We start from the raw sequence: 24,283 nt of genomic DNA, 5'->3' as shown, positions 1-24,283 counted from the left end.
CTGCTGCAAGCTTGAACTCCGTGTTGCTGTAAAAAGAAAGACTGGTTATTCCCCAAATGAATATGTTACAGAAGTCTCTTTTTATTGTGTCTTTCATAGGGTTTCTGGAGGAGAACTCTTTGAACGAATCATTGATGAAGACTTTGAATTGACAGAGAGAGAGTGCATTAAATACATGAAGCAGATTTCAGAAGGAGTTCAATACATTCATAAGCAGGGTATTGTCCACTTGGATTTGAAGCCAGAAAATATTATGTGTGTCAACAAGACTGGTACAAGTATCAAACTCATTGACTTCGGACTCGCAAGAAGATTAGGTAAAGAATTCTCTGCCTATTTCAGTGTCACAGGGAGAGAGGGCAGGACAAACAGTAATTAATGCTAACTATCATATAGAGAGTAAATAGATGTTTCCTATTAATATTTCTGGTTTCAGGAAAAAATAGAAAAGGGAAAAAGAAGACATTCAAGAATGAGAGTAGGGCACTTCATCTTCAAGAGGAGTTTGCAGTGAGGTGTAAAGAATCTACCTGTTTCTACAGCAGGGTATCCCTGTAGATTCCACCTAAAATACACAGTAGTACTAATATTAAAAAAAATATTTACATTTGGTACCATAAAGCACTAACTGTCTAACTAAATGACGAATACTACAAACCCTTGAAACATTTTGAACAGCAGAAATTAAGGTGATGCTCTAGAAGCCTTTCAGATAATTCCAGCAATTTTACATTTTCCCATCATTTTTTATCATTTCTTATCTTAAACAGCAGGATATTGTCATACATGTTAAAGAGGAATTCTATAAAGAGCTGTGTAATAGCACTACTTAAAAATAATGCAACAGGGGGAAATTCCATCTGACAAGCCCTTCCTCTTCCTAAACTACTTTTTAGCTACTTTCTATCATTCATTTTGGTCTAAGCTTCCAACATGCTCTGAAACTTGAAATCCAAAGACTTTCAAAGGTTCTTGTCTTCATATTGTTCAGCTCTAAAAAGGAGCCCTTCAGCTCTATTTTCAGTGTTAAAAAATACCAACATCCTACACTGATCCTTTTTCATCTTGTATTTTCACAAAAGAAATAAAAATCCTTCCAGGAATTAGAAGGAACAAAAATAGTTTATGAACCTGTTACACTGGGACAACTGAGATTTGTGACTCTCCTGAGTTGATGGGGACAATTGATTGGGACAACTTATATGAATTCCTACTCTGTTTATAACGAGATCCACAGCTGGATTCTTACTTGAAATCTTTTGCCTTAAAAAATTTTAATACTTATTAAAAAGTAAATAATTATTTTTAATAGAGTAAAGATGAATTACTACCACCTCTCTTTTGTTATCTGCCTAAATGCAGCTTATCCTACTTCATTTGACACTTGAGTAACAGACTTCTACATTCCCAAGAATATAATTCTACTAAAACAAACTAGGAATGGTTTGTTGAATGAAAAAGGGAAAAGAAGCCTGCTTTGAAGAATTTTAGATGATGTTCTGCTCCAAAAGTTATTAAATGAATCTTGGTCACATGTACACTGTCAACTCAGAGATGTTTATTTTATTTATTAAAAAAGAGATAACTGCCGTTTTTGTTCCTTCACCAGTATAGAGCCAGTAGTGTTCTGGGAACACGAACTGGTTCAGCTCTTGTCCAGGAAACAGAGGAACTGTTAACTGAGTTCTAGTGCTGGTGGTTTTGTGTGAGAGGTGTGGGAAAGATTTCAGCCCATGATGTTCCAGCTGTGAGCCTGCAAACTGTACATTTACTGCTGCACTGAGTGGATTTCATCAGCAAGGGATATAAAGTGAACAAGAATGGCCTTCTTATAGCAACTTCTTCAGCTACCTTTTTAGCTTCAGACCACAGTTAAACCCACGTTTAGCAAACAAAAGGTCCTATTTCCGGTGGGATGTTCATATCCATCAGCTTTCCCACTTCTCTGTTAATCTCATGGCACCACAGTGCAGGGCATGGCTCCAGTGGTGCCCTAGGAAGGAAATCTCTAAACTCCAGATGACTTCTCTCCATGTGGAAGGATGAGAGCTGTGGGCACTAATGCTGATTCTGATTTTACAGCACAGTACGTTCGTTTGGTTTAATATGCTGCTAATTCTTGCAGGTTCCATTGTAGGTATTTGCTATTCACCAGCCTGCCATTCTGGATAACTCCATCGTGGGTGGCATTGCCCAGGAAGAGAAAGGTCCTTTTCCATTCCAGGCCCAGAAGGCATAAGTGCTGTTTTAATTGCAACAAAGAATTGTAACAATTGAGATGGTTTCCTAGAGTAGAAAGCAACTCTTACTGGTTCGTTTACTTACAGAACCAGCTAAAACACTTCGCTAATACCTGCTTCTTGCCAGTTGTCTTATGCGGTGCACTGAGGGCACATTCCTCCTCCTTGTGTTCCTTCAAGCTTTGTGGCTCTGAAATTGGCTGTCAAATTCACTTTGGCATTGATAGATGTGGGATTAGAGCCCTCCTCCTACACACCTGACCCTGACCGAGCAGAAACTGCTCAGCCAAGGGATTGCTGAAGGGAGTAGTGGCTGATTCTGCACTTCAGCTTCTGAGATTTAACTTTTTGTAACTAGCGCAAACTAGTGCCTCTAAAAATTCAGTGTTTTGATCAGTTTTAAATGTATTAGGATCAGCTCCTTCTTCAGTCATCTCCTGCAGCTAATTAGTTCTCTTGCACTGTCAGGAAATACCAAAGCTGCAGTGGGATATTTTCCTGACCTTTTTTGGTGTGCTGAGGAACACATGTAGAAAATTGTTTAAGATAAACTTCTTGAGGAGAAAAGAGAATGGTTTTTGAGTACTGTAAAGATATATTTTTTAATCAGTTGATTATACACAGTGTCAGCAGCAGTTTCCAGCTAGCTTGTCAGCTTTCTGTCTGAACTAAGGGATATTCAAACACAGACCTTACTTGTGTACTAAGCTTGTAAACAACAGGGTAAAGGCTTGACATATAACTGCATAGAAAGGGTCTTACTCTTTTCCTTTCTTTTTTTTTTTTTTTTTTTTATACACAGAAATGCTGTGTCAGTTGTTTCACACTGTGTGCTTGCACTCAAATGCCATGTTTTCAAAAAAAACCCCACACTCCTCTGACCTGTGGGCAGCACATTTCATACACCAGCCTTTTGCATACACAGTTGCTCATGGTAGTTTACACAGCGCACAGAAAAGCCTCCAAACTTGGATGTGAAAATCTGAGCCTGAGACTTGGATGATCATGATGAAGCTTTTAGAAAACAGGTTCAGAGGGATAAATTTCAGTAATTTCTTGTAAGGACAGTTTGAAAGAAGAATGTAAGTTGTTGACTTTAAAATGAAGGTGGATGGGAAAATGGAATCTTAGACTTCCCATTGGCACTCTGAAAAGGAAGGTGATCTCACTCTTCATTGACACTGAGGAGAAAAGGCTGAGTTATTTTAGATGCCATGTTAGAAAAATGATCATACATTTTGCAGCACGAAAACTCTGGTTATGTGACTGTAGGGATATTGTGGAACACTTTTTGAATGTGCTTTTTAAAGGATAGTCAGAGACCAGGAGGGTTTGATGTTGCTGAACTTCTATAGGAGGATCTCGGTGATTCCCAGCAGCTGCTCCCAGGCATTCTTCTCTCTGTTTCTGTCTCTAAAAATGGTGAGACCATTAGGTTCCTGTGAAAATCAGGTTTCTACAATTAATTTACTATAACAATACCTGAGCAGAGTAAAAAAGGTTGTCACAGCATTTAAAAGTGGAAACTGGCACAAGTGCAAGTAAATTGTTGTAGTTGTGCTCAAAAGTTGCCTCAACCATGGCGTTCAATCATTAGGCAAGTTATTTATCTTATGTTTCAGATTTCATTTGTTGAGTTGGGAATTTGTGTACCTCAAAAGAGAACTATTTCAGGTGTTTGATTACATTTCATGTAATGCCTTAAGAGGTTTCAATGGAGCTAAGTTTGGAGTGCAGTCTGTACTGGGATCAGTATTTATGTTGCAAAACTTGGTAAATTAAGTTCTGGTAAATAATAAAATTCTATTCCAGTTCAGTGTTGCGGACAGGTTGCTTCTTTAGTAGACATCTCAAAACTTTGATTCGCTGTTCTTTGAGGATTTTTTTTAGCTTTTCTCTTTATTACAGAGCTGCAAATCCCTGTAATCCTTCATGGTAACCTTAACAGGAGCAGGACTGGAATGTGTTACATCTGTTTGCCTTCCCATCCGTATCTGTTTTGTTTAGATGGTAATCTCTTTGGCAGAGCAGTGGTTCCCCACTAGGACATTCTACTGTGCCTAGTCTGGCTGCTGCTCTTGCACAAAAGATAAACCTAATGCAATGAATCTCACTTGAGGCATATACTGATGGTTCAGGCAGATGTGCAGACTGCATGTGAGTTTCTCAACCTAAATCCAAGCCTGTTTCAAATCAGACATGATTTATATTCTGACACTTTTCTATTACTGGGCTGTGGGGTTTTCCCTGCAGTGTTGCTTTAAATTTGCTTTTCACTGTATTTTGTTCTCACACAGTATCAAGAAAATTATGTATATTTTTAGAATTTACTTATTTTGTTTACATATTTCTCCTCTGGGAGGAAAAAGATGATTGATGGTGATGTTCACCAGCGAGGTCGAAGAAGTGGCTACCTGTGTAGCCAATCTTTGACCTGCTTGTCAAAGGGTATGTAAGTTGGAGTCAGAAAAATAAAGTAAAGAGCTTTCCTGCTGACCTTTCTGCTGCCTGCTTCCTTCTTTCATGTCCCTAATAGTAACACCCCACTCCCTAAAGTATTCCTTTGTTTTATTTCTTCCTGACCTTAATTATTTTTTTCTTCTTCTCAAGAAGAAGAAAAGAATAAGCACAGATGAAAATGAGCCTGCTGAGATTGGTCTGAGAATTTCTAACTCAATGACTCTCTGTTTCACACTATACTAGAGTAGAGCTATCACTCATTTGCACACTGGCAGCAAAATCTGGCAGTAATTGGTTATGAAGAGGTTTTTCTCTTACCTCCATTGCTGTATTTTCCAGCAGGGCAATACTGGTGGGTCAGCACAAGAAGTGCACACACCTGTAGTTTTACCTGTGAGGTGATGATCTGACTGGTGCACATCATCTGCTCCTTCTCTTGTTTCACTGCTGGCCTGTGCCACTTCAAATTTAAGAGGCACTCAACCCACTATTGATTTTCTTTCCTGTTTACACTAGGAGAAAATATGTCAGATTGAAATAGGTATTTCCTATTATTATCATTTTACCACTGCTCGTTCTCTTTGCCACAACATGCAGAGCCCCAAGCTTTGATAAATGTTCAATAATTTGTGAAAAATGTAGTTTTTTCTGACACTGGAGTCCTGCAGTTCCCTTGTGCAACTGCTAAAGGGATGGAGGCTCAAACACTTTTTTACTTCAGGATGTACAAATCTGAATTAAGTGCTGATGGCTGTCCTGTTTCATTGATTTGGTCTTGTGGAAGCTCCTTGCAATAGGAACCTTCCGATGTGCCTTATACAGTGCTGTGTGTTAATAAATTATCCTTTATTGCTAGACATGTATCAGCTAAGGAAACAGCAATTCAGGCATCAGTTATTCCTTCTGATACGGCTCTTTAACAAAGTCAGGAATATTAGGGCAAGTCTGGTTTTTCTGTTACTGGACAACAACTTTAAAAAAAAAATCTCTGTGCAGCAGTTAATGGTTTTCTCTTTCATTCCTCACAGAAAATTCAGGCGATCTGAAAGTTCTCTTTGGGACACCCGAGTTTGTGGCTCCAGAAGTTATAAACTATGAACCTATTGGATATGAAACAGATATGTGGAGTATAGGAGTTATCTGCTACATTTTGTGAGTACTTTTCTATTCTTAAATTCACAAATTCTGACAGTTGCTGACCATACAAAATTTTCATCAGCTCCTAAAGTTTTCAGGCCTTTTGTGTTGTAATTAGCAGCTCCAGCATGTTTCATAAAACTTTGCTGTTGTCTGAAGGATGCAATTGGTAAACTGCAGAACTGGAACTTTTGGAAATTCAACTATCTGGTGTTGAATCTTACATCATAAACCAGCAGTGCTTCACCACATTTAAAAAGACAATATGACTGTTTTATTATTAACTTCAAACTATTTTTCCTTTCCAGATGTTAAAGAGAAATATTTGGGCATGCACTAATAACCAATAATTTCCATTCTTTCATCCATGAGAGACAATTTTTGTGAAACTTTGGGGTCTTGTGGGACATATTGAAGTATCCCAGCATTAGCATATCTTTTCATCTTCATTTATTACCAAGCATAAGCCACTGTATTAATACATTTTATAAGCAGCATGGATTAAGCTTTTGGAGATACTTTAGAGGATGTTTGGCTGCAGCTCTTGGTTATCTATTTCAGTATTAGATTTGATCTTTGTATATGAATTGATACGGCATGTTTATAAACATCAGTGAATCTAGAGAAATGTATATGGAAATTGTATCTCCATAGTGGTTTCCTTCCAGCAGTGATTTTACACATTCAATGCCATATAAACACAAGTCAAAAGAGAAGCTTAGTTTGGAGCATGGCTCCTTCTCCCTTCTTCCAGCTTCAGTAGTAAGTCAGTGGCAGAACTGCTTTGCACTGGTTCATTTAAAAAACTCCTCTCAATTCCTTTCTTCCTTTAATAAGGAGTCCCCTCTGCCCTGGCTGTGTGACTCCTTGACACCTGGCAACGCACAGTTGTTTGTCTCAGTTTTACTCAGTCGTTCTCTGCTCCTGCTTTTCTCAGAAGCCTGCACTTGTTCATGCTCTTCTCATTTCCAAACCAAGCAACACAATTTCCTTACTTGGCCTATGCGAAAGCTACCACATCAACTCTTTCTTACTCCCAGGAATATTTCTGTTATCTTCAGTTTCAGATGCGAAGTGCGCTCCACGCTTCAAGGTCACTTCGCTCTGTCGGTTTGTTTACGGCACTTCCATTTTCCATTCACTCCCAAGCACTCCTTTCTGGACGCTGAAAGCCGCTTTGGGCCGTTCCGCGGCTGCAGCCCCGCAGCCCACCCAGGCAGGAGCGCGGTGCCAGACCCGCGGTGTCCGCGGCCGGGAGCGGGGCCGGCCCGGGCACGGCTCGGTGCCGCAGCGCCGCCTGCAGCCCGCCGCAGCGGACACCGCGCCTCCGGGGAGCGCCCGTGCTCCGGGAGCGCCCGTCCCTCGGGGAGCGCCCGTGCTCCGGGGAGCGCCCGTCCTTTGGGGAGCGCCCGTGCTCCGGGGAGCGCCCGTCCTTTGGGGAGCGCCCGTCCTTTGGGGAGCGCCCGTCCCTCGGGGAGCGCCCGTGCTCCGGGAGCGCCCGTCCTTTGGGGAGCGGCCCGTCCTTTGGGGAGCGCCCGTCCTTTGGGGAGCGCCCGTGCTCCGGGGAGCGCCCGTCCTTCGGGGAGCGCCCGTCCTTTGGGGAGCGCCCGTGCTCCGGGGAGCGCCCGTCCTTCGGGGAGCGCCCGTCCTTTGGGGAGCGCCCGTCCTTTGGGGAGCGCCCGTCCCTCGGGAGCGCCCGTCCTTCGGGGAGCGCCCGTGCTCCGGGAGCGCCCGTCCCTCGGGGAGCGCCCGTCCCTCGGGGAGAGCCCGTCCCTCGGGGAGCGCCCGTCCCTCGGGGAGAGCCCGTCCTTTGGGGAGCGCCCGTCCCTCGGGGAGCGCCCGTCCTTCGGGGAGCGCCCGTCCCTCGGGGAGAGCCCGTCCTTCGGGGAGCGCCCGTCCCTCGGGGAGAGCCCGTCCCTCGGGGAGCGCCCGTTCCTCGGGGAGCGCCCGTCCCTCGGGGAGCGCCCGTCCTTCGGGAGCGCCCGTCCTTCGGGAGCGCCCGTCCCTCGGGGAGCGCCCGTCCTTTGGGGAGCGCCCGTCCTTTGGGGAGCGCCCGTCCCTCGGGGAGCGCCCGTCCTTTGGGGAGCGCCTGTCCTCCGGGGAGCGCCCGTCCCTCGGGGAGCGCCCGTCCCCTGGATAGCGCCCATCCTTCGGGGAGCGCCCGTCCTTTGGGGAGCGCCCGTCCCTCGGGGAGCGCCCGTCCCTCGGGGAGCGCCCGTCCTCCGGGGCCGCTCCTTCTACCTCTGGCGAGGCTCCGTGCGCTCCCAGGCTGAGCCAGGCACAGGCCGGTGCTGGCACCGAGGGTTCCCGGGAAATGCGGCCGCTCCAAGCGCTGCTGGGGAACGGCGGCGTCGGCTGAGACCAAGAGAAGGGAACAAGTGGGGAAAAGGTGACATGACTTGCCAAAGACCAGCCTGCCTCTTCCTTCCCAGTTTCTCTGTGCCAAGCAGGATATTTGGGTTCTGTACCATTCAGCTGATGGGGTTGGGTGGTGTTACACTCATTTAGCTGATCGGATATGCCTTGTGAAATATATTGTGAAATTACTTGTTTGCTAAGGTATATTTAAGCTCATTTAAGCTGTCATGAGGGGTAATCTGCATTACCCAAACACAGTGAAAAATATTTCTTTTGATGCATTTCTACTGCCATAATAGTAATTAGCAGTGATAATCAGCTTTTGTCTTTCTTGCCATAAGAATGAAGTAGCAGAAGTTAGGGAAGGCTCGTGAGTCATCACTTGGACTTTACCTCTCCAGCCTACGCTGACAAAGGTTCCCAATCAGTCCTAACTTTCTTACAGCCCAGTTATTTTTACAGACTCAAAACTATGAGTGATTATCCAAAATGAAATATCACAGCATCGTTACAGAATGCATATAAAGGTCACTGAGATCTGCATCTCTCTTTAGCTGCAGCTCTGCTTTCCCATTTTTATTGTAAGCTCAGAATTGCCAAATCTCACACCCGAAGTGCAAGGCACGCTCACTTGGCGTCCATCTCACATCAGCGTGCTCGTAGCTGGGCATGTGCATCTCTCTCCCTGCCCTGGGAGTGGGGCCATGCAGGCAGAGGACAGCACTGGACTCAAGGGCAGCTCTGCTACAGGCAGCTGATGGCCCAGAGCTGCGGTGCCCATCATCTGTCCCCAGGGAAACAGCAGGGAACACACGACAGCATCACTTGACAACACCTGCCTAGAAAGTGACTGGGCTTCCATGATGTGCTGCACAACAAAGAATACAAACTGGCTTTAGCAGTGAGCTGCTAAAGTAACCTCTGTGAGTGAAGGGTCTTCCCTGCAGAAGAATAAATGGTTGGGATGTAATCTTAAGTAGGAGGCAGGGTGACAGCACTCGTCCAAAACCCTGCAGCAAAACCTCTCCCCAGCCCTCTGCTATGCAGATGTAAGTAGAGATACTGCACTCCCTGCTGGGATACTGCATCTGTCTTCCTTATGGCACTGATTTAATGCCATCCTACAGTTCATGGGCTCCCTTTCCACATTTTTAAACTACATATTAAATCCTTTTAATCTTCCTGGATAAGTTATTCAGTCCTGTCTCTTCATCTGTCTTTGTTCTTGCTTAAATTTCCGTTCGTATTCTCCACCTCATGTTTTTTATCTTCCATTTTTATCTTGTACTCTGTCCTGTTCTGCATCACAGTACTGTTCCACATACTTAAGTTGATCTATTGCCTTTGAAATAACAGGCCACAAATATTATAGCTTGGGTATATCATCTCCATTTATGTCTATTTCAGTGTTTCTTTCTGCATTTATAATAATCTTTATTGAATTAAGGTTAAGCCTCCTGAATTGTCTCCAACTCTTTCTGTTCCATTTATTCTCCTGGGCATTGCTGAATTCACATGTTTTTTCTGTTTCTAGTTCTTTTCTGATGATCAATTTGGATAGTCACTGTTTTGAACATTTAATAATCTGAAACAATTTCTGATTTTTCTTTCAAACCCATTTTTAGTCTAAGGTTTCAGCACTGCATGGGCACACACTGGATGTGGATTGCCCTTTTCCTTCTGGCACCATAGGATCCGACTAGTTTCAGGGAGGAATTGTCTGTGGCTGATGCAAACCCCAGCTTCTGTTCCAATAGTTCTCCTTGCTCTATCAGTGCCAGGTTGTGTTTATCTTTTCAGTGTAGTTCATCTCTGTCAATTATTACTTTTTAATATACTTTATCCTACACCATGTTTTAATATCACATTTGATTTTGCTGTACACTCTTTTCCTTCAGCACCTTCCTAACAGCACACACCCTGATTCTTCAAACATGCCCTTTTCCTTTTATCCTTTGTGGTGTTCATCCCTCCCTTGTTTGGCACTTTGTGCTGGTTGAAAGATCTTTCAGCATCGATCATCTTTTGGGTGTGCTGGCTTGGAAGCTGGATAAAGCAAGGCACTGCTGGCTTACACTCGGCTCTGTGCTATGTTAAAAATTTATACCTCTTTATATTAAAGATGTGAGAGCACTCCTTGTTCTTTCCTTAAACCGAGTTAGGAAGGCTTTAATGTCAGACTGTACCATGAAAAGAAAATGTTTTATTTGCTCAGTGGCACTGGCAAGCTGTGATTCCTCATTAATCCACGGGGCATGTGAAAGGAGAACAGCAATAAGGCCCTTGCTTCAGCAATGAGCTGTCTTCCTTTACATGGGCTCAGTGGTCTGCATCTTCCAGTGTGGGCTAAGTGTCCCATGGATGTGTGTCCCTGACAAAGTATCCTCCAACTGTTTATTTGCCTTAGTTCACTTGAAAAAGAATTAATTCTCTGCACGATCTCCAGGGTGCAAGTGTCATTATCCCATGCTGATTTGACACGCCCTGCACAGGTTTATCAGAAGCAGACACCGAGATCTGTTCCTACTGAGATCTGTTCCTTTTTTTTGTGCTGCCAATGCAAGGCACAGCCTGCAAGGAGGAGCTGAGTGCCAGCAGTCCCAGGTGCTGCAAGCACTGCTTGCAGAGGAGCATCCACAGTCTGACCCTTTGAGACAAGCAGCAAAGCCAACTTCCCTGGATTAGTGGGAGTCTCAGCGCAGAGATTTCCAGGTGAAATGCCATGGTGTTTGCTACACAGGCAATGAAATATGCATCCACATTGGACCCTTTCTATCCCAACATTTCTAAGTCTGCACTCAGAGCTTTGTTCGAACAGACCAATACATGTTAAGGAACTCCTAGAGGATAAAATACATTTCTTCTTTATTTAGAAGTGGAAACTGTGAAAGACTTTCTAAACAAATGGTTCTTAACATGCCAGGAAAATGCCTAGTAAAGTAGCTGGAAAAATGTTTTCAGTAAACAACAGCCTGCTGCTTGTCTAAGAGTAACTTTGCAGTGTAAGCTCAGTGTTAATTTTCTGGAGCAGTAGCTCATCTTTATCACTTCAGCATTCCAAAAAGAAATTGTTTCCATTATCTGTCAAAAGAGTTGCTGGACCATTATTACTTTAAATGGCTATTAAGAAATGAACAACCAAGACCTTGGTCAGTGAAATCTGTGCTAGAGATAAAATAATTTATGGCTATAATCTACACTAGTTGCTGGATACAGAAAAGGATCCAGTTCTCCTTAGAAGTATTTCCACAACAAGGCAACTGATTCACAGTGTAAAACTGTAGTAGAGAGAGAAAATTATTTTAGCTTTGTAAATCTACAACAGCACATTCAGAAATATTAAAATAACTTCATTTAAATGTTTGAATGGGCTAGTGTTCAGAAATAACAAAGTGAGTGGAGGCTTATCTGAGACCCACCGTGTAATTTACCAAATGCATGAGATGGAGCAATGCTACCTCAGCATTTAAAATTTTATCCAATAATTCTGTTGTACGATTTTAAAATTTAAAAAAAAAAAAAAACAAATACGCACACACAAAAACAAAAAACACAAACAAACCCAAAAAGTACCAAAGGATTTGTTTCCTTCTCTAATCTTCTCATCCTTTAATTTATCCTCGCCCTTCAAAAGCTGTGTGGCACATGCAGTACAAGCAGTGCCTCTTACAGTGGTGTTTCCACGTGAAGCAATGTCCCTGTACCTATAGCAGGTTTTTTAGTATGCATATGATCTCTCACTACTGCAGCTTTAACCTCTGGAAACAGGCCAAAATCTTGTCCAGTGTAGTGCAAGACCTGCACAGCACTATTTGTGGTAATACTGTGCAGAGGTCACCTCTGACATAGTTCGATAGAGATCGAAGGGAAGTGGGGTTGTTGTTGCTCCGGCTGCCCAAGTGCAAATCCTCTGGAAGACTGACTGGATGAAGAGAAAATGTGCATCCCCTCTTTTGACACGAGCTAAAGGAATACTTCACAGACATGTCGTTGTATAAGCTGCTGGCTTGGCTGAGACTGTTGTTCTTACCACAAGGTAAAAACGAGACAAAGCAGCAGCCAGTATATGGAACCCAAAATCAGAACCGCAGTCTGCCTGAGATTGTTTTTTCATTTGCTAAAACATTATGGAGAACACTGACACTGCCATAACTGAGCAAATGTTCAGGTATCAGAGAGGAGATGGGCGTAAGGCCGTGCAGGAATGCTTTGTGATTCCAGGACAGAAATCCTTGTGCCTCCTGGATGTACCTGGCCACGAGGGCTGGAGGCGTCCGGGCAGAGCAGAGCCTCAGGCTGCTGCAGCTGTGCCAGCTCTGCAGGGCACAAACCTTCTCCCCTCCACTAAAGCAAGTGTCAAACACAGAGAACAGTCGTGGTAAAGTTGATTCATGGGGGCATTTCTGGAACATTCATCTTTCGGCTTTTGGTAACTTGTGCCCATTACATCTTCATACGTGGGTTTATGCCACCTTACACATTTACAAAGTCAGGATTCACAGTTGCATCACTAATAATGGAAAGTAAGACAGCAAATACATTCTGTTCTGATTTACCTCGTTCTGCCTGAGAATAAACAAACCTTTTATCTTCAGCTCATGTATTATTACTAAGAAGTTTCTGAAGTATACATGTGAGATTCTAGACTCTGCTGTACTGCACACAACTTCCAGAAATGGTAAAAGATTTAGTGTCTGCTCTGTGTGAGACTTCAAAGAGTGTGTGTTTCTGCTTTGCTTATTTAAAAAAAATGCTTAGGAACAAATCACATTTTAAATGTAAAAAGATCCAAAAAAGAAGCAAAATAACTTTGAAGGAGATAATTCTAATATTATTAATCTAATAGCTCACTTTATTTGACCCCAATCTTTTTTTTAAGCAGTCTGTTCTGTGATATTCAGTGGCACCATGATATTCATATAGTATTATTTCCATGTATCATTTCCAGAACCCTAATAAGTTACAGTTATTTTTCTATATTTAAAAGAAAGGAGTAGTACTGGTTAACACAACTGTACATAGACATCAAATAATGTCTGTAAAAAATCATGAAGAGCAGGTTGTTCTGTAAATTGCATGACAGGAAGACCTGGATAGTGAGTAACTTGTAGTTTTAAGGAATGAGCAACCTTTCACCTCTAAGTTTTTCCTGAAAGTGTGATATATAATGGCACCAAAAGTATCCAGATGCACAGTGTAATAAAGGATAATGCTCAACTGGAAAGATACTGCAAAAACGACACCACGATGTTCTGTAATGGCCTTTCACTGGCAATTTATCAGTTATATTGTATAGAAAGCCTATAACTCGGGTTATAGGAGAGCATTATTTCCATTTCATGCATCATCGTGACTGATGGAGAACATAAAGACTGAATTACTTCTGGATGCATCTGCATAACTCCACAGCCTGCAGTGATGCAGCACTGTTTTATCTGTCTGTGTAATTCAGGGTGGGCTTGTTTACAAAATAGCCTTGTGGATTTCATTATTCATCTTTCTTCTTGGGGTCTCTCTGCAGGAGTACATGGAATAAAATGTAGAAAACCCTCCTTGGTTTGACAGTAAAGGCAGCAACATCACCCTGAAACTAGATGATCTCCAGAAGTCCCATCCCACCCTAACAATTCTGTGATTCTGAGGAAATACCAGGGGAAAAAAAAAAGATATTCGAATTCGGTGTGAAAAATCCAGTATTAGTTATGCAGAACTAGACAAGTCATTTAACAAACTACTTTGCTCCAATTTCATCTAATTCTAATTCTCCAATGTCTTGGGAAAAGAGAAGGAAACTAGAAAAATGCGCCTTTCAGTTTTGCTGACAAAATTCTAGTTTCCTTCCCATAAGACTCTCTGTAATTAGCTTTGAGTCCCTTTAAATTTAATTTGGTTGTTAAAGCAAGCTTTTATTGATAAAGAACTGCAGCGCACGGGAGATGTCACAGGCGATTTTAGCGCGCTCCTCCGGTAATTTGCAAACTGACGTGGTTTGTTCTGTGTCTGTGCCGTCCCCAGGGTCAGCGGACTCTCTCCTTTCATGGGAGACAACGACAACGAAACCCTTGCCAACGTCACCTCAGCAACGTGGGACTTCGATGATGAGGCTTTCGATGAAATCTCTGACGATGCCAAGGACTTTATCAGCAATCTGCTAAAGAAAGACATGAAGTAAAGCTGCCGGATGAGTTGCCGCGCTCTCTGTGTTTGGGTTTAGCTGAAGTTGCCATCCGTGTTTCCGCCGTGGATCTCCGCACGGCTGCAGCACCTCTGGCTGTTATCCTCTGCTTCAGGAGGAGCTGTGCCCGGCGTGGGCAGCGCTCCTCACTTCACTCACAGGGTGCAGGGGCTGAATGGAGCTTTCGCTTCAATCCACGGCTCTTTGTGCTCTTTCTCCCCTGCCCTCGGGGCACCCGCGGCTTTTGTGTGGCCGCTCTGCCCCCACTCCTGTGTGACACACATTCCTGCATGACACCTTCTGTCGTGCCCTGCACGGCGTGCAGCTGGGCCGTGTGTCGCTTTTAAGCGTGGTACCTCTGGGTAGGCAGCTTCCCTGTACAAGTAGTAATTGGGCAAGAAAAAAAATCTGAGTTGGAAGCCCTTTTTGCAGAAGTGTCTGAACAAACCAAGGAAAGGAAACATATTTCTTCCAATGAGTTTGCAAGTGGATGGATGAAGATCAGAGGGTTATTTACCTGTGCACGCTGAGCAGAGTGAAGAATAGGGGTGGCAAGAGATTTGGACATTTCTGTTCTGTTAGATGTTCAGGAGGATATTGAGTGGTGGGATGGGGAAATCTGTAAGTGAAGGAAAGGAGATCTGGGATAGGGTTCTGCCAGCTGAATCATTGCCATTGTGGCTCTGCTGTATGTGTACCATGCCTAAAACATATGGCTTTTCCTGCTTTGTTTTATAATGTTTTAACACTTAAAAATGCACAGTTTTCTCTCACAAAGATCTACAGAAATTGGGAAAGTGAGTTTAAGAAGTTAGAATGGCTGGGAAAGCAAAACCATGTGATCTTTGTTGCTAAATTTGGGAAACAGAAAAATCAGCTCCCAGAAAAGAGAGCACAAAATAATGTTGCAGCAGGTAGGTTCCTCTCTCGTTATTGGCAACACTGACTGTCTTTTTATACAAAAACAGGAGTCGCCTAAATTGTACTCAATGTCTTCAGCATCCCTGGCTGCAAAAAGACACCAAAAACATGGAAGCCAAAAAGCTTTCCAAAGATAGGATGAAGAAATATATGGCCAGAAGAAAATGGCAGGTAATGAAGAGGACGTGGAATTGGGCTAGATATCCTATTAAGTCTCTATATTTTTAATGTTTATTATGCTGGGGAACACGTCACACCAGGAGGTTCCTGCTGCTGGTGGAAGCTCCGGCGTGGCCAGGGTGGGAATGCAGGACTGCAGGTCTGGTTCCTGCAGCTGCAGATGGATTACACAGGATTTCAGGCCATTACACAGGATTCACAGCCATTTCAGGCTACTAAAAGGCATATGAGCTCAAGTATAGCTTTTTCCACTCTTCTGGGGGTACGCCTCTCTCTCTTCCCTGCCCTCTCCATGCCACTGTGAGCTGGGGGATTGTGTAATTCTTAACAAACATGAACAGTTCAGGTAAAACTTACCTGCCTGGTCTCCCTAAAGGTACCTAATTTTGTGGCAGTTTCATTCTACTAAGCCAAGAGTTCTGCCTTGTTGGTACCTCCCCAGCTTCCCGTGCGTTCAGTCAGACTGGTTTTCTGTCACATATTCAGTCTCCGTATCTTCTTTTTTCCTAATGCTGGAACTGGAGTACCAGGTCCCTCTGTGCAATGCTCTTAGCTACAGGAGTTGCTGTGTGAAATCCTGGATCCTTCTGAGTAGCCTAGAAATTACTAATTTGTGTAAATCTACCTTATATTCCCTTTTGTGTTCTACTTGTTTCTTGAAGCTCATGCCATAGTGTCTGTACTACAGCCCTCATAGCTGGAGCATATTTTAGTGGCCTGGTGGTTGATCCTGGGTCCTGTCAGAGGTCTGCTCCCATCATGCAGATGGTGCTTTCTCATTCATATCAGCTCGTTATCCATGTTGGATGAATTTCAGCCCAGCCCAGAAGGCTGTGGAGAGAGGCATCCCCCACCAGAGTTCAGTTCCAGTTACACAGGACAGGGCTGCTCTGCTGGCCCTCCTCTCGCACAGTGCTTTTTATCCACAGCTAACAGAGACATTCATTTAGGTATGAGTTCATCAGGGGAAGTTTATATCTGCAACTAAATTTGGTAATTCAGTCCAGCCTGCTCTGTCTCTCCTAGAACAACAGAGCTATATATAAGCAGTTTGTCCACCAATTCCAGTGAGGCTTGCTGAGATCCCAGATAATTTGCCCGAAGCAGGATTGTTGCAGAAAAGCACATGCCTGTTGGATTGGATTGATCAGAAGTCTTTCTGTTATGTCTTAGAAAACAGGCCATGCTGTCCGAGCAATAGGAAGACTGTCGTCCATGGCAATGATTTCTGGTATGAGTGGGAGGAAGGCCTCTGGGAGCTCGCCTACCAGCCCTATAAATGCAGACAAAGCAGAGAATGAAGGTAAGGATTTTTTTCTGCCCCATATTTTCACCTTTCTCTGAATCAATCCTACTAAAACTTTTAGCAGATTGCTAGAGACCAACCATCGAGTTGGATATTCCTGTCCTAGCTCTCTCTCTCTCTCTCTCACTCTCTCTCTCTCTCTCTTTCTGTTTTTATCTTCCTATTTTTTAAAGAAATCTGTCAAAAATTCACTGTTCTTATACTGTCCTGCTACTCAAAATGCCACAGTATAGGCACAGGCAGTAAACTCTTTTCTTTTTAAAGCCAAAGAATTAAGGCAGATTTGTCAGCTGCACTTTCTCTGAGTTTGGGAATGCATGTTTATACAAAGATGACAGTGATGTATTGCCTTCTCATGCAAGAACCAAGCAAGCAAGCAATAAAGTATTAACACTTGCTGTAACCATGGCACACACCCTGCATTAACCGTGCTCCTCAGACAGGGCATTTAAGGAAATGTCTGCATTACTCCTATACATCCCCAGATGAAATGTGAATTAGTGGTGTAACAGTCAGAGGTGCAAATGTTTGACACTGCTGAAAATCAAGCAAGTAATTTTGACAAATCCACACAGACTGTGGGCCTAATACAAGTGGAGCTTGTTTATCCCTCTGACTAGCAAAAGTCCAGGTTTGGTTAGAAACAAATTCAAGGGAAAAATACTGAGGATTTGTAGCATGGTGGCCCTGCACATCCATTTCTTTCTATTTATGGCCTGAATCCTTGTCCAGCTGCAAAAGATTGGAACAAAGATAAGCAGCCCGCGTTCTCACTGTCCTCTTCGTCTGACAGAATGAAGTGAACTAAAAGATGCTTTCATTACCATCTGGTAATTAAAAACTAAAATACATCTTCTGAGAACATGCCAGTAAAATTGTTCACTACCTCTTTGCTCTCCTCCAGATGCTTTCCTCGAAGAAGTGGCTGAAGAAAAGCCCCACGTAAAGCCCTATTTTACTAAAAAAATCCTTGACATGGAAGTTGTGGAAGGAAGTGCTGCTAGATTTGACTGCAAAATTGAAGGTACTTCTGAATAAGTGTGTCTGTTTCTTTCTTTCCTTCCTTGTTATCTTTCTGCACTGGGCAGTTGTTTCACTTTTTCAATTTTTACTTCTGTATTGTTGTTGAGTTGGTGCCATTTTGCTTTACCAGTATCTGCATGTCACTGCACAAATGCGCTGAAATAACAGAAATTATTTGGAGCTTGTTCTGTGCTTGCCATAGAACAGAAGTCTCCAGGAGTCCATGTGTGAATCACTAATTTAGAATAGCAAGTGGGAACTGTCATTTGATTTTTGAGGGAACAGTAAAAGCAAGATGCAAATTATAAGCATAAATTCCAACAGTTTACTCTTAGAGAGTGCCAGATAGAGACCAAGAATTAATAGGTCAGTTGTCTGAAATGCCAGACCAGTTTCAGGTCACCTCAAAATAAATTTAAGCTATACATACATTTTATTAAAGGCATACAAGTCCCTAACTGATTATGCATAAGAAGTAAAGACAATATTCTTGTGCTGGTCACATAAGTCACATCTAGAAAATACTGTTCTGTTGTCTGGGGTTTTTTAACATATGAGTTCAAGAAAGAAACCTCGGACTGGAATATGCAAAGTATAAGTTTATGAGGAGACATGCAAGGGGCGTGGGCTTGGTCAGCCCCAGAGTCTAAAGGCCAAGACCACTGGCACTTCTGCAATGAGATTGAACCTTGTTCATCTCAGCTGTGAATGAAAACTAGAAATTCTGACAGAAGAGCTGTGAAAACAAAATGAGTAGGGTCAGCACCATCCTGCATGTGTACAAGTTAATTTATAATCTTAAAATGAGGAACAGAAACTGCCTCATCGACCTTCTGTCATTGGTTTCTGTGCTCCCAATCTTTTCCTGTCTGGCTTTCCTACCTCACAGCAGAGATGTGAGGATGGATTATTATTGCTGATGGATGCTCAGCATGAGGGGTACATGCACGAGCACTGCATGGAATAAAACAGATGGATGTACCACGGCTGATGTTCCAAACTTTGCAGTGTATTGCAGTAATGTTCGCTTTGTATTTGGGATTCCTGCACTTTATCTCTGCTCACTGGGGAGTTATCCTCCCCTCCCAGTCCAGAACTTGGCTGAGACCACAAACCTTCAATTTGTTACAGCAGCCAAGAGTACTGTATAAGGGATTGTTCTGCAGCAGGCATTGTACGGCTCTGGAGGCTTAGCAGAGCCATTTGCTTCACAAAAGGCTCTGAAACTCCTGGTGAGATGCACAATCAAAATGCTTCTCTCAGACTTCCTCACCCTAACCAACACAGAAAAGGGGAGTGCAGTGTACAGGACAGGCTGGCTTGTAAGGAGCAGATTAGGAGCAGGAAGATTCCGAATAACCACAGCAAAGCAACCTGAGAAAGATACTAAATTGTAAGCACAAAAAACAGCTTACCCTTGAAATTCTAAATCTCGGTGTTGGGAACTGTTGTCTCCAGAGAGGCTGCAGTGTAACGCGAGCCTCAGATGCACTGTCAGGAGTTCCCTGCTGGCTGATGGCTCCAGCAGACAAAAAACTGTCTGCAGGCACTGCTCAAGGACTGGAAGGAGGAATCCAGCAAGTACCGCAGTGCTCACAAGCAGTTTTTGCTATTCATTGAAAAATACGGTAAATGTGAAGTAAAAATATGGTAAATTCAGGTAAATGTGAAGTAAAAAAGCCTCACATCATCCACATTTATTTTCCATGGAAGTCTATGAAATACTTGTCTATCAACACATTGGCACGTCCATACACAGGAATTAGAGCATAAGGTGATTAGCACTGAGTTAATGCTCGTCTACTGCAGTCACTGTTCTCTCTCTGCTCTCCCAGGCTATCCCGACCCTGAGGTGATGTGGTTCAAGGATGATCAGCCTGTCAAGGAGTCCCGTCACTTCCAGATAGATTACGATGAGGAAGGGAACTGTTCTTTGACTATTTCTGAAGTATGTGGGGACGATGATGCCAAATACACCTGCAAAGCTGTTAACAGCCTTGGAGAAGCCACGTGCACCGCAGAGCTCCTTGTGGAAACAATGGCAAAAGAAGGAGAGGGAGAAGGAGAAGAAGACGAAGAGGAGGAATGAAACAAGGCTAAAAAAAATTTAAATATTTAAAGACTCTCCTTATAAGGCTCAGAAAACCAAGTTATCAAAAGCACCTTGTGTGAAACGTAGGTCTTTGGGGGGTTGTTATTTCAGCATGATCAGTTGATACCTGTTAGCTTTATGTATGGGCATTACTTCAAACCAGCAGGCTTTTTAAGTTGCTAGCATGATTGGATTGACTTTAAGCAAGCCATCAACTACGTTGCCCAGACTACTTTTAAAATCAAATGTATGGAAACCAAGTTCTATTCTGAACATCTTAAAGAAAAATAGTCTATTTACTGAGCTCATTGCTCTTTACCATCACTTTTCTCAGCCAAAACCGCAGCTAAGTTGGCTCCCCAAGATCTACCTTAAAGGAATCGTTGGCCAGACATGCAGTGAATGTCTCCAGTCCTGAGGAGCAGGCTACCCCTGAGCTGTATCTTCTGTAAGGGAAGGTTTGACACAGCCAGCACTGCAATTTGTATGTTGGCATGGTTCATCCCTCACAGTCCAACCTTCAGACGTTTTCACTGCCTCTGTCGGTGAGCTATTAGTGCCCTTGTAGGACTGGCTAGCATTAAACATCCAGGTGGTTTCCTGAGATACTCCTGATCTTGCTTTTAGCCAGCTGATCCCACTTTGTCATCTTTCCCTTATGGAACCTGTCACTTCAGCGCAGTTGCAGCTGCCTACTTAAGAAACAGACTGAAAACACAAAGACTGAGAATATTTTCTGTGTTTCTGGTCAGTCTAATGAAGACTTATGATTCATATATATGCTGCTGTGAAAAAACAGGTTATTGCACAATCAGTGATTTCTCTGTGCATGTGTGTGAATGGAATCCCAGGTTAGTTAAAGTTTTACTTGCATTTATTTGGCAATTGCAAAACAGATTTCAACTGATAATAAGCTGGAAACTCCCACTGATTTTTCAAGTAGCCAAAAAGATAGTAGCCTGGATTACAAACTCCTCTATTCTTAGCAACTTCCAAAGAATCTTAACCTATATAGGACCTATTTCTACCTTATGAGCTTGACTGTCTTGTTTTTGTCTTGAACCTGCACCAGCAAGGCTGTTGCGTTTTTTAAAAACGCAGAAAAACAAAACAAAAACATCCAAACCCTTTTTTTTTTTTTCCTCAGAAATAGTTAACGCACTCAGACTTAGTAATTTTGCTTTCCTTTCACAATATTGGCACTTTTAAATTTTTTGTTGTTGTTGTTCAGAGGTAATATCAGAGGCTGCAAGGTGATTATGCATAATCCAAAACCAGTGTGTCTTATATCTATGTATCATTCCAAAAGTGATTCTTTTTTCTTTTCCACTTTTTGTGTGTAAAGTGCAACCATTTGCGTTTCAAAGGTTACCTCTTTTAAAAAAAGACATTACCTTAAATCCTCACCATTAAGTAGTCAGTGTACTTTAATACAGGTGTGTACATTATCAACCTTAGGTTGTTTGATATTACCTAGTTGTGTATGTGTTTCATATGATTTGCTCTTCTACATTCAAAGCTCAACTAATGTGGATGACACAACAGTTTGTAACTGCTTTACTCTTTGTTGCTAAATTCAGATTGCCAGCATGTCTTTTCTTTTCGATTGATAAAAAACCTCTTGTTATACTAAACACAGTATTGCCACAATTCCTTATACAGAAAGGTTTGGAATCTGATTTAGAGCATACAGAGCTTTCCTCACTTTTTTTTTTTTTTTTAATGTTTTAGGCAACAACGGGGTGTATTTTGTACCTTAATAAAAATATGCTAATGTTCTCCCTGTTTGTTAAACCATCAAAATTGCAAAGATGAGACCGCTACGGCTGTAGTTACTCACGGTTCCTAAATAAAGACTACCACAAAGCACACTCCTCGTATGCTCTGTTGCAGTGTCACCGCGCTCACCTTGGCCAAGCCTCCCCTCCTGCCCCTGGGAGCTGCTGGCCACACCAACCCATGAGGGGGCAACAGCGGGGCCTCCCTGATGTCTGTGCTGCTGCTGCCCTTCTCCTGCCCTGTGCTGTGCCAGCTGCAGCCTGGGGCTGGCACTCACGGCCTCGTGCTCTGCCACGTCTCAGTGTCCTCACAGCCCTCAGTGGGAACGTGGAGGGGGCACCAGGGCAGCGCTGGGGTGGTTTCACAGTTGGGAATTCCCGTATGGCGGGGAAACCTAGAGTTCTGAATGAGAGAAAGGAAATCAGGGAAGTCTCAATGTAGATATGGATTTATACCAATGTTCCTAAAAACTGTAAAGACAGAGATAAAGACAAATCTGCTTGTGCTGCCTTTATTCAGACTTCTGCTAACATGCAGCCCACGTCACACAGACCACACAGGAGCACACAGACTCGCCTTAAAGCAAAGGTTGTGCAAACACCCTGCTTGTAGCAACATGCTTCTTGAGCAAATCCTCAGCCATTCAACAAGCCATCTTTGCAAGGTGTGCCCCACTGTCCTGTGAATGTACCTGGCCTTGTTCAGTGGCTGCTGGTTTCCATCCAGCTTGGCACACGCCTGAAGCAGGGAAAGGTCGGGCTCTGCTGTGCTGCTCTGTGGGCACAGCAAGGTCTGTGGCTGCATGTACTGGGTATCAAAGCTCCCAGACTCAGAATTGCTGTTCCTGCACAGACCTTCCCTTCCCTTCCCTTCCCTTCCCTTCCCTTCCCTTCCCTTCCCTTCCCTTCCCTTCCCTTCCCTTCCCTTCCCTTCCCTTCCCTTCCCTTCCCTTCCCTTCCCTTCCCTTCCCTTCCCTTCCCTTCCCTTCCCTTCCCTTCCCTTCCCTTCCCTTCCCTTCCCTTCCCTTCCCTTCCCTTCCCTTCCCTTCCCTTCCCTTCCCTTCCCTTCCCTTCCCTTCCCTTCCCTTCCCTTCCCTTCCCTTCCTCTCCTCCTTCACTACTCCTTTTGTGTTCTACAGGCCATAAGCTGCCTACTTTTCTTTTGCTCCAAGGATATTTCAAGGAGTTTACCATCTCCCTCTAGCTTCCTATTCACATCCATTCTAGTCTGCAGGAAACAATGACCTCTACTTCCAAAATTACGTGACACACATCTGATTCAGCTCTGAGTAATTGACTCCAAGCTGTATTTGACCTTGAATTTTTTGTTTTGTTTGAAGAATAGAATTCTACTTCCACTGAAGAAAGATATTTTATGTACTTGAAACCCCATCTCATTTTGCCAGCTGTGGTCTAATAAAAGGCATTACCTCTTTCTATAAACCTTGCCTTCCTTGTATAATGAAGAATATGTACAAAATACATATACAGAGTAAAAAGAAATCCACTCTTGGGGTATCATAGGACTGAAAGCCCAACAGCAGAGTTTATCCAAGACACTGCTACTGCCCAAGGTGGACCACTTAATTCTCCTTGTATTTCTTTTGTATGACATTCAGTCTTCTCAAGAGACAACGGAGAATTTGGGACTGGCTGCTGTTTTTTCACTTGTGTTTCTGGATTTGCAGAAACTTAATTTACTTAATGACTGTCCTGCACAACCTCCCGAGCATCCTGTGCACATTTCTGGTTGATGAGGAGACCTTTGCTAATTGCATGCACGGCATGCAGTCGGCTGGGTCCCTGCCTCCCTTTGCTGACAAGGAAGACAGCACTGGACTGCACAGCCCTCTCCTCTCCTCTGCAGTGGCTGTCACACTCTGCAAACAGATGTTTATTTTTACTTGCATACATGAATAATGAATGATTTGTTTCTCTAAAATTTCTTGGTATGTTTACTGAAATATTGCAGTAAAGCATAGCTGTTTGAAAGTGGAATTCTCATAAATCTTTGCATTTTGAGCCATGTTGTCTGCAAGAGATATGCACACGAATTTATTAGGCCACAAAAACACTCAAATGGAAGGAGGTTTTTTCTGAGATGGGGACTGAGGCTTATGCTGTTATTCTGCACTGCTCATAAAGGGACGGCACCATGACATGTATGGGAAATAAACCGAGAGATGTTTATGGGAGCGGAGGAGTAACCCCACGACGTGTTTACAATTTCTGTACGGGAGAAAAAAAATAAAATTCTTCTGTTGTGGCTGTTCAGAAAGGCAGCTCTGTCTGCCCTGACATGGATGCTTCTATGTTTGTTGCTGGGAAAGTAATGCTTTTTTTTGCTCTTGTAGGGAGCAGGAAAGGAGTTACAACTTCTTATTCACTCAGCATCACAGGCTGGCCAGGGTGGGAAGAGGCTCAGGAGATCATCCCGTCCAACCCCGTCAGGGCAGGGTCACCCGAGCGGGTGACACAGCACCGCGTCCAGGCGCGTTTGGAACGCCGCCAGAGAGGGAAACTCCACGATGTCGCTGGGCAGCCTGTCCAAGCGCTCCGCCACCCTCACTGCCAAGCTCTTCCTCATGTTGAGGTGAAACTTCCCGTGTTTTA

General features: G+C 43.4%; 1 protein-coding gene across 2 annotated transcripts in view; it reads left to right on the top strand.

The window, feature by feature from the left end:
* MYLK (myosin light chain kinase) overlaps positions 1–21,763 on the top strand; it is a 199,490-nt gene extending 177,727 nt beyond the window's left edge. For both annotated transcript variants that reach the window (XM_066323075.1, XM_066323076.1), the window contains 7 exons: positions 100–317; positions 5,729–5,852; positions 14,211–14,363; positions 15,339–15,462; positions 16,645–16,774; positions 17,682–17,801; positions 19,636–21,763. In XM_066323075.1, coding sequence (XP_066179172.1) covers positions 100–317; positions 5,729–5,852; positions 14,211–14,363; positions 15,339–15,462; positions 16,645–16,774; positions 17,682–17,801; positions 19,636–19,889 — 1,123 coding nt within the window. In that variant the 3' untranslated portion in view covers positions 19,890–21,763. The remainder of the gene's footprint in view (positions 1–99; positions 318–5,728; positions 5,853–14,210; positions 14,364–15,338; positions 15,463–16,644; positions 16,775–17,681; positions 17,802–19,635) is intronic.
* Positions 21,764–24,283: the final 2,520 nt, after the last annotated feature.

This window comes from Sylvia atricapilla, chromosome 7 (assembly GCF_009819655.1).
Source record: "Sylvia atricapilla isolate bSylAtr1 chromosome 7, bSylAtr1.pri, whole genome shotgun sequence".
NCBI lineage: Eukaryota > Metazoa > Chordata > Aves > Passeriformes > Sylviidae > Sylvia > Sylvia atricapilla.
Note: the sequence above shows the minus strand (reverse complement) of the source record. Positions and strands in the feature narration are given on the sequence as shown.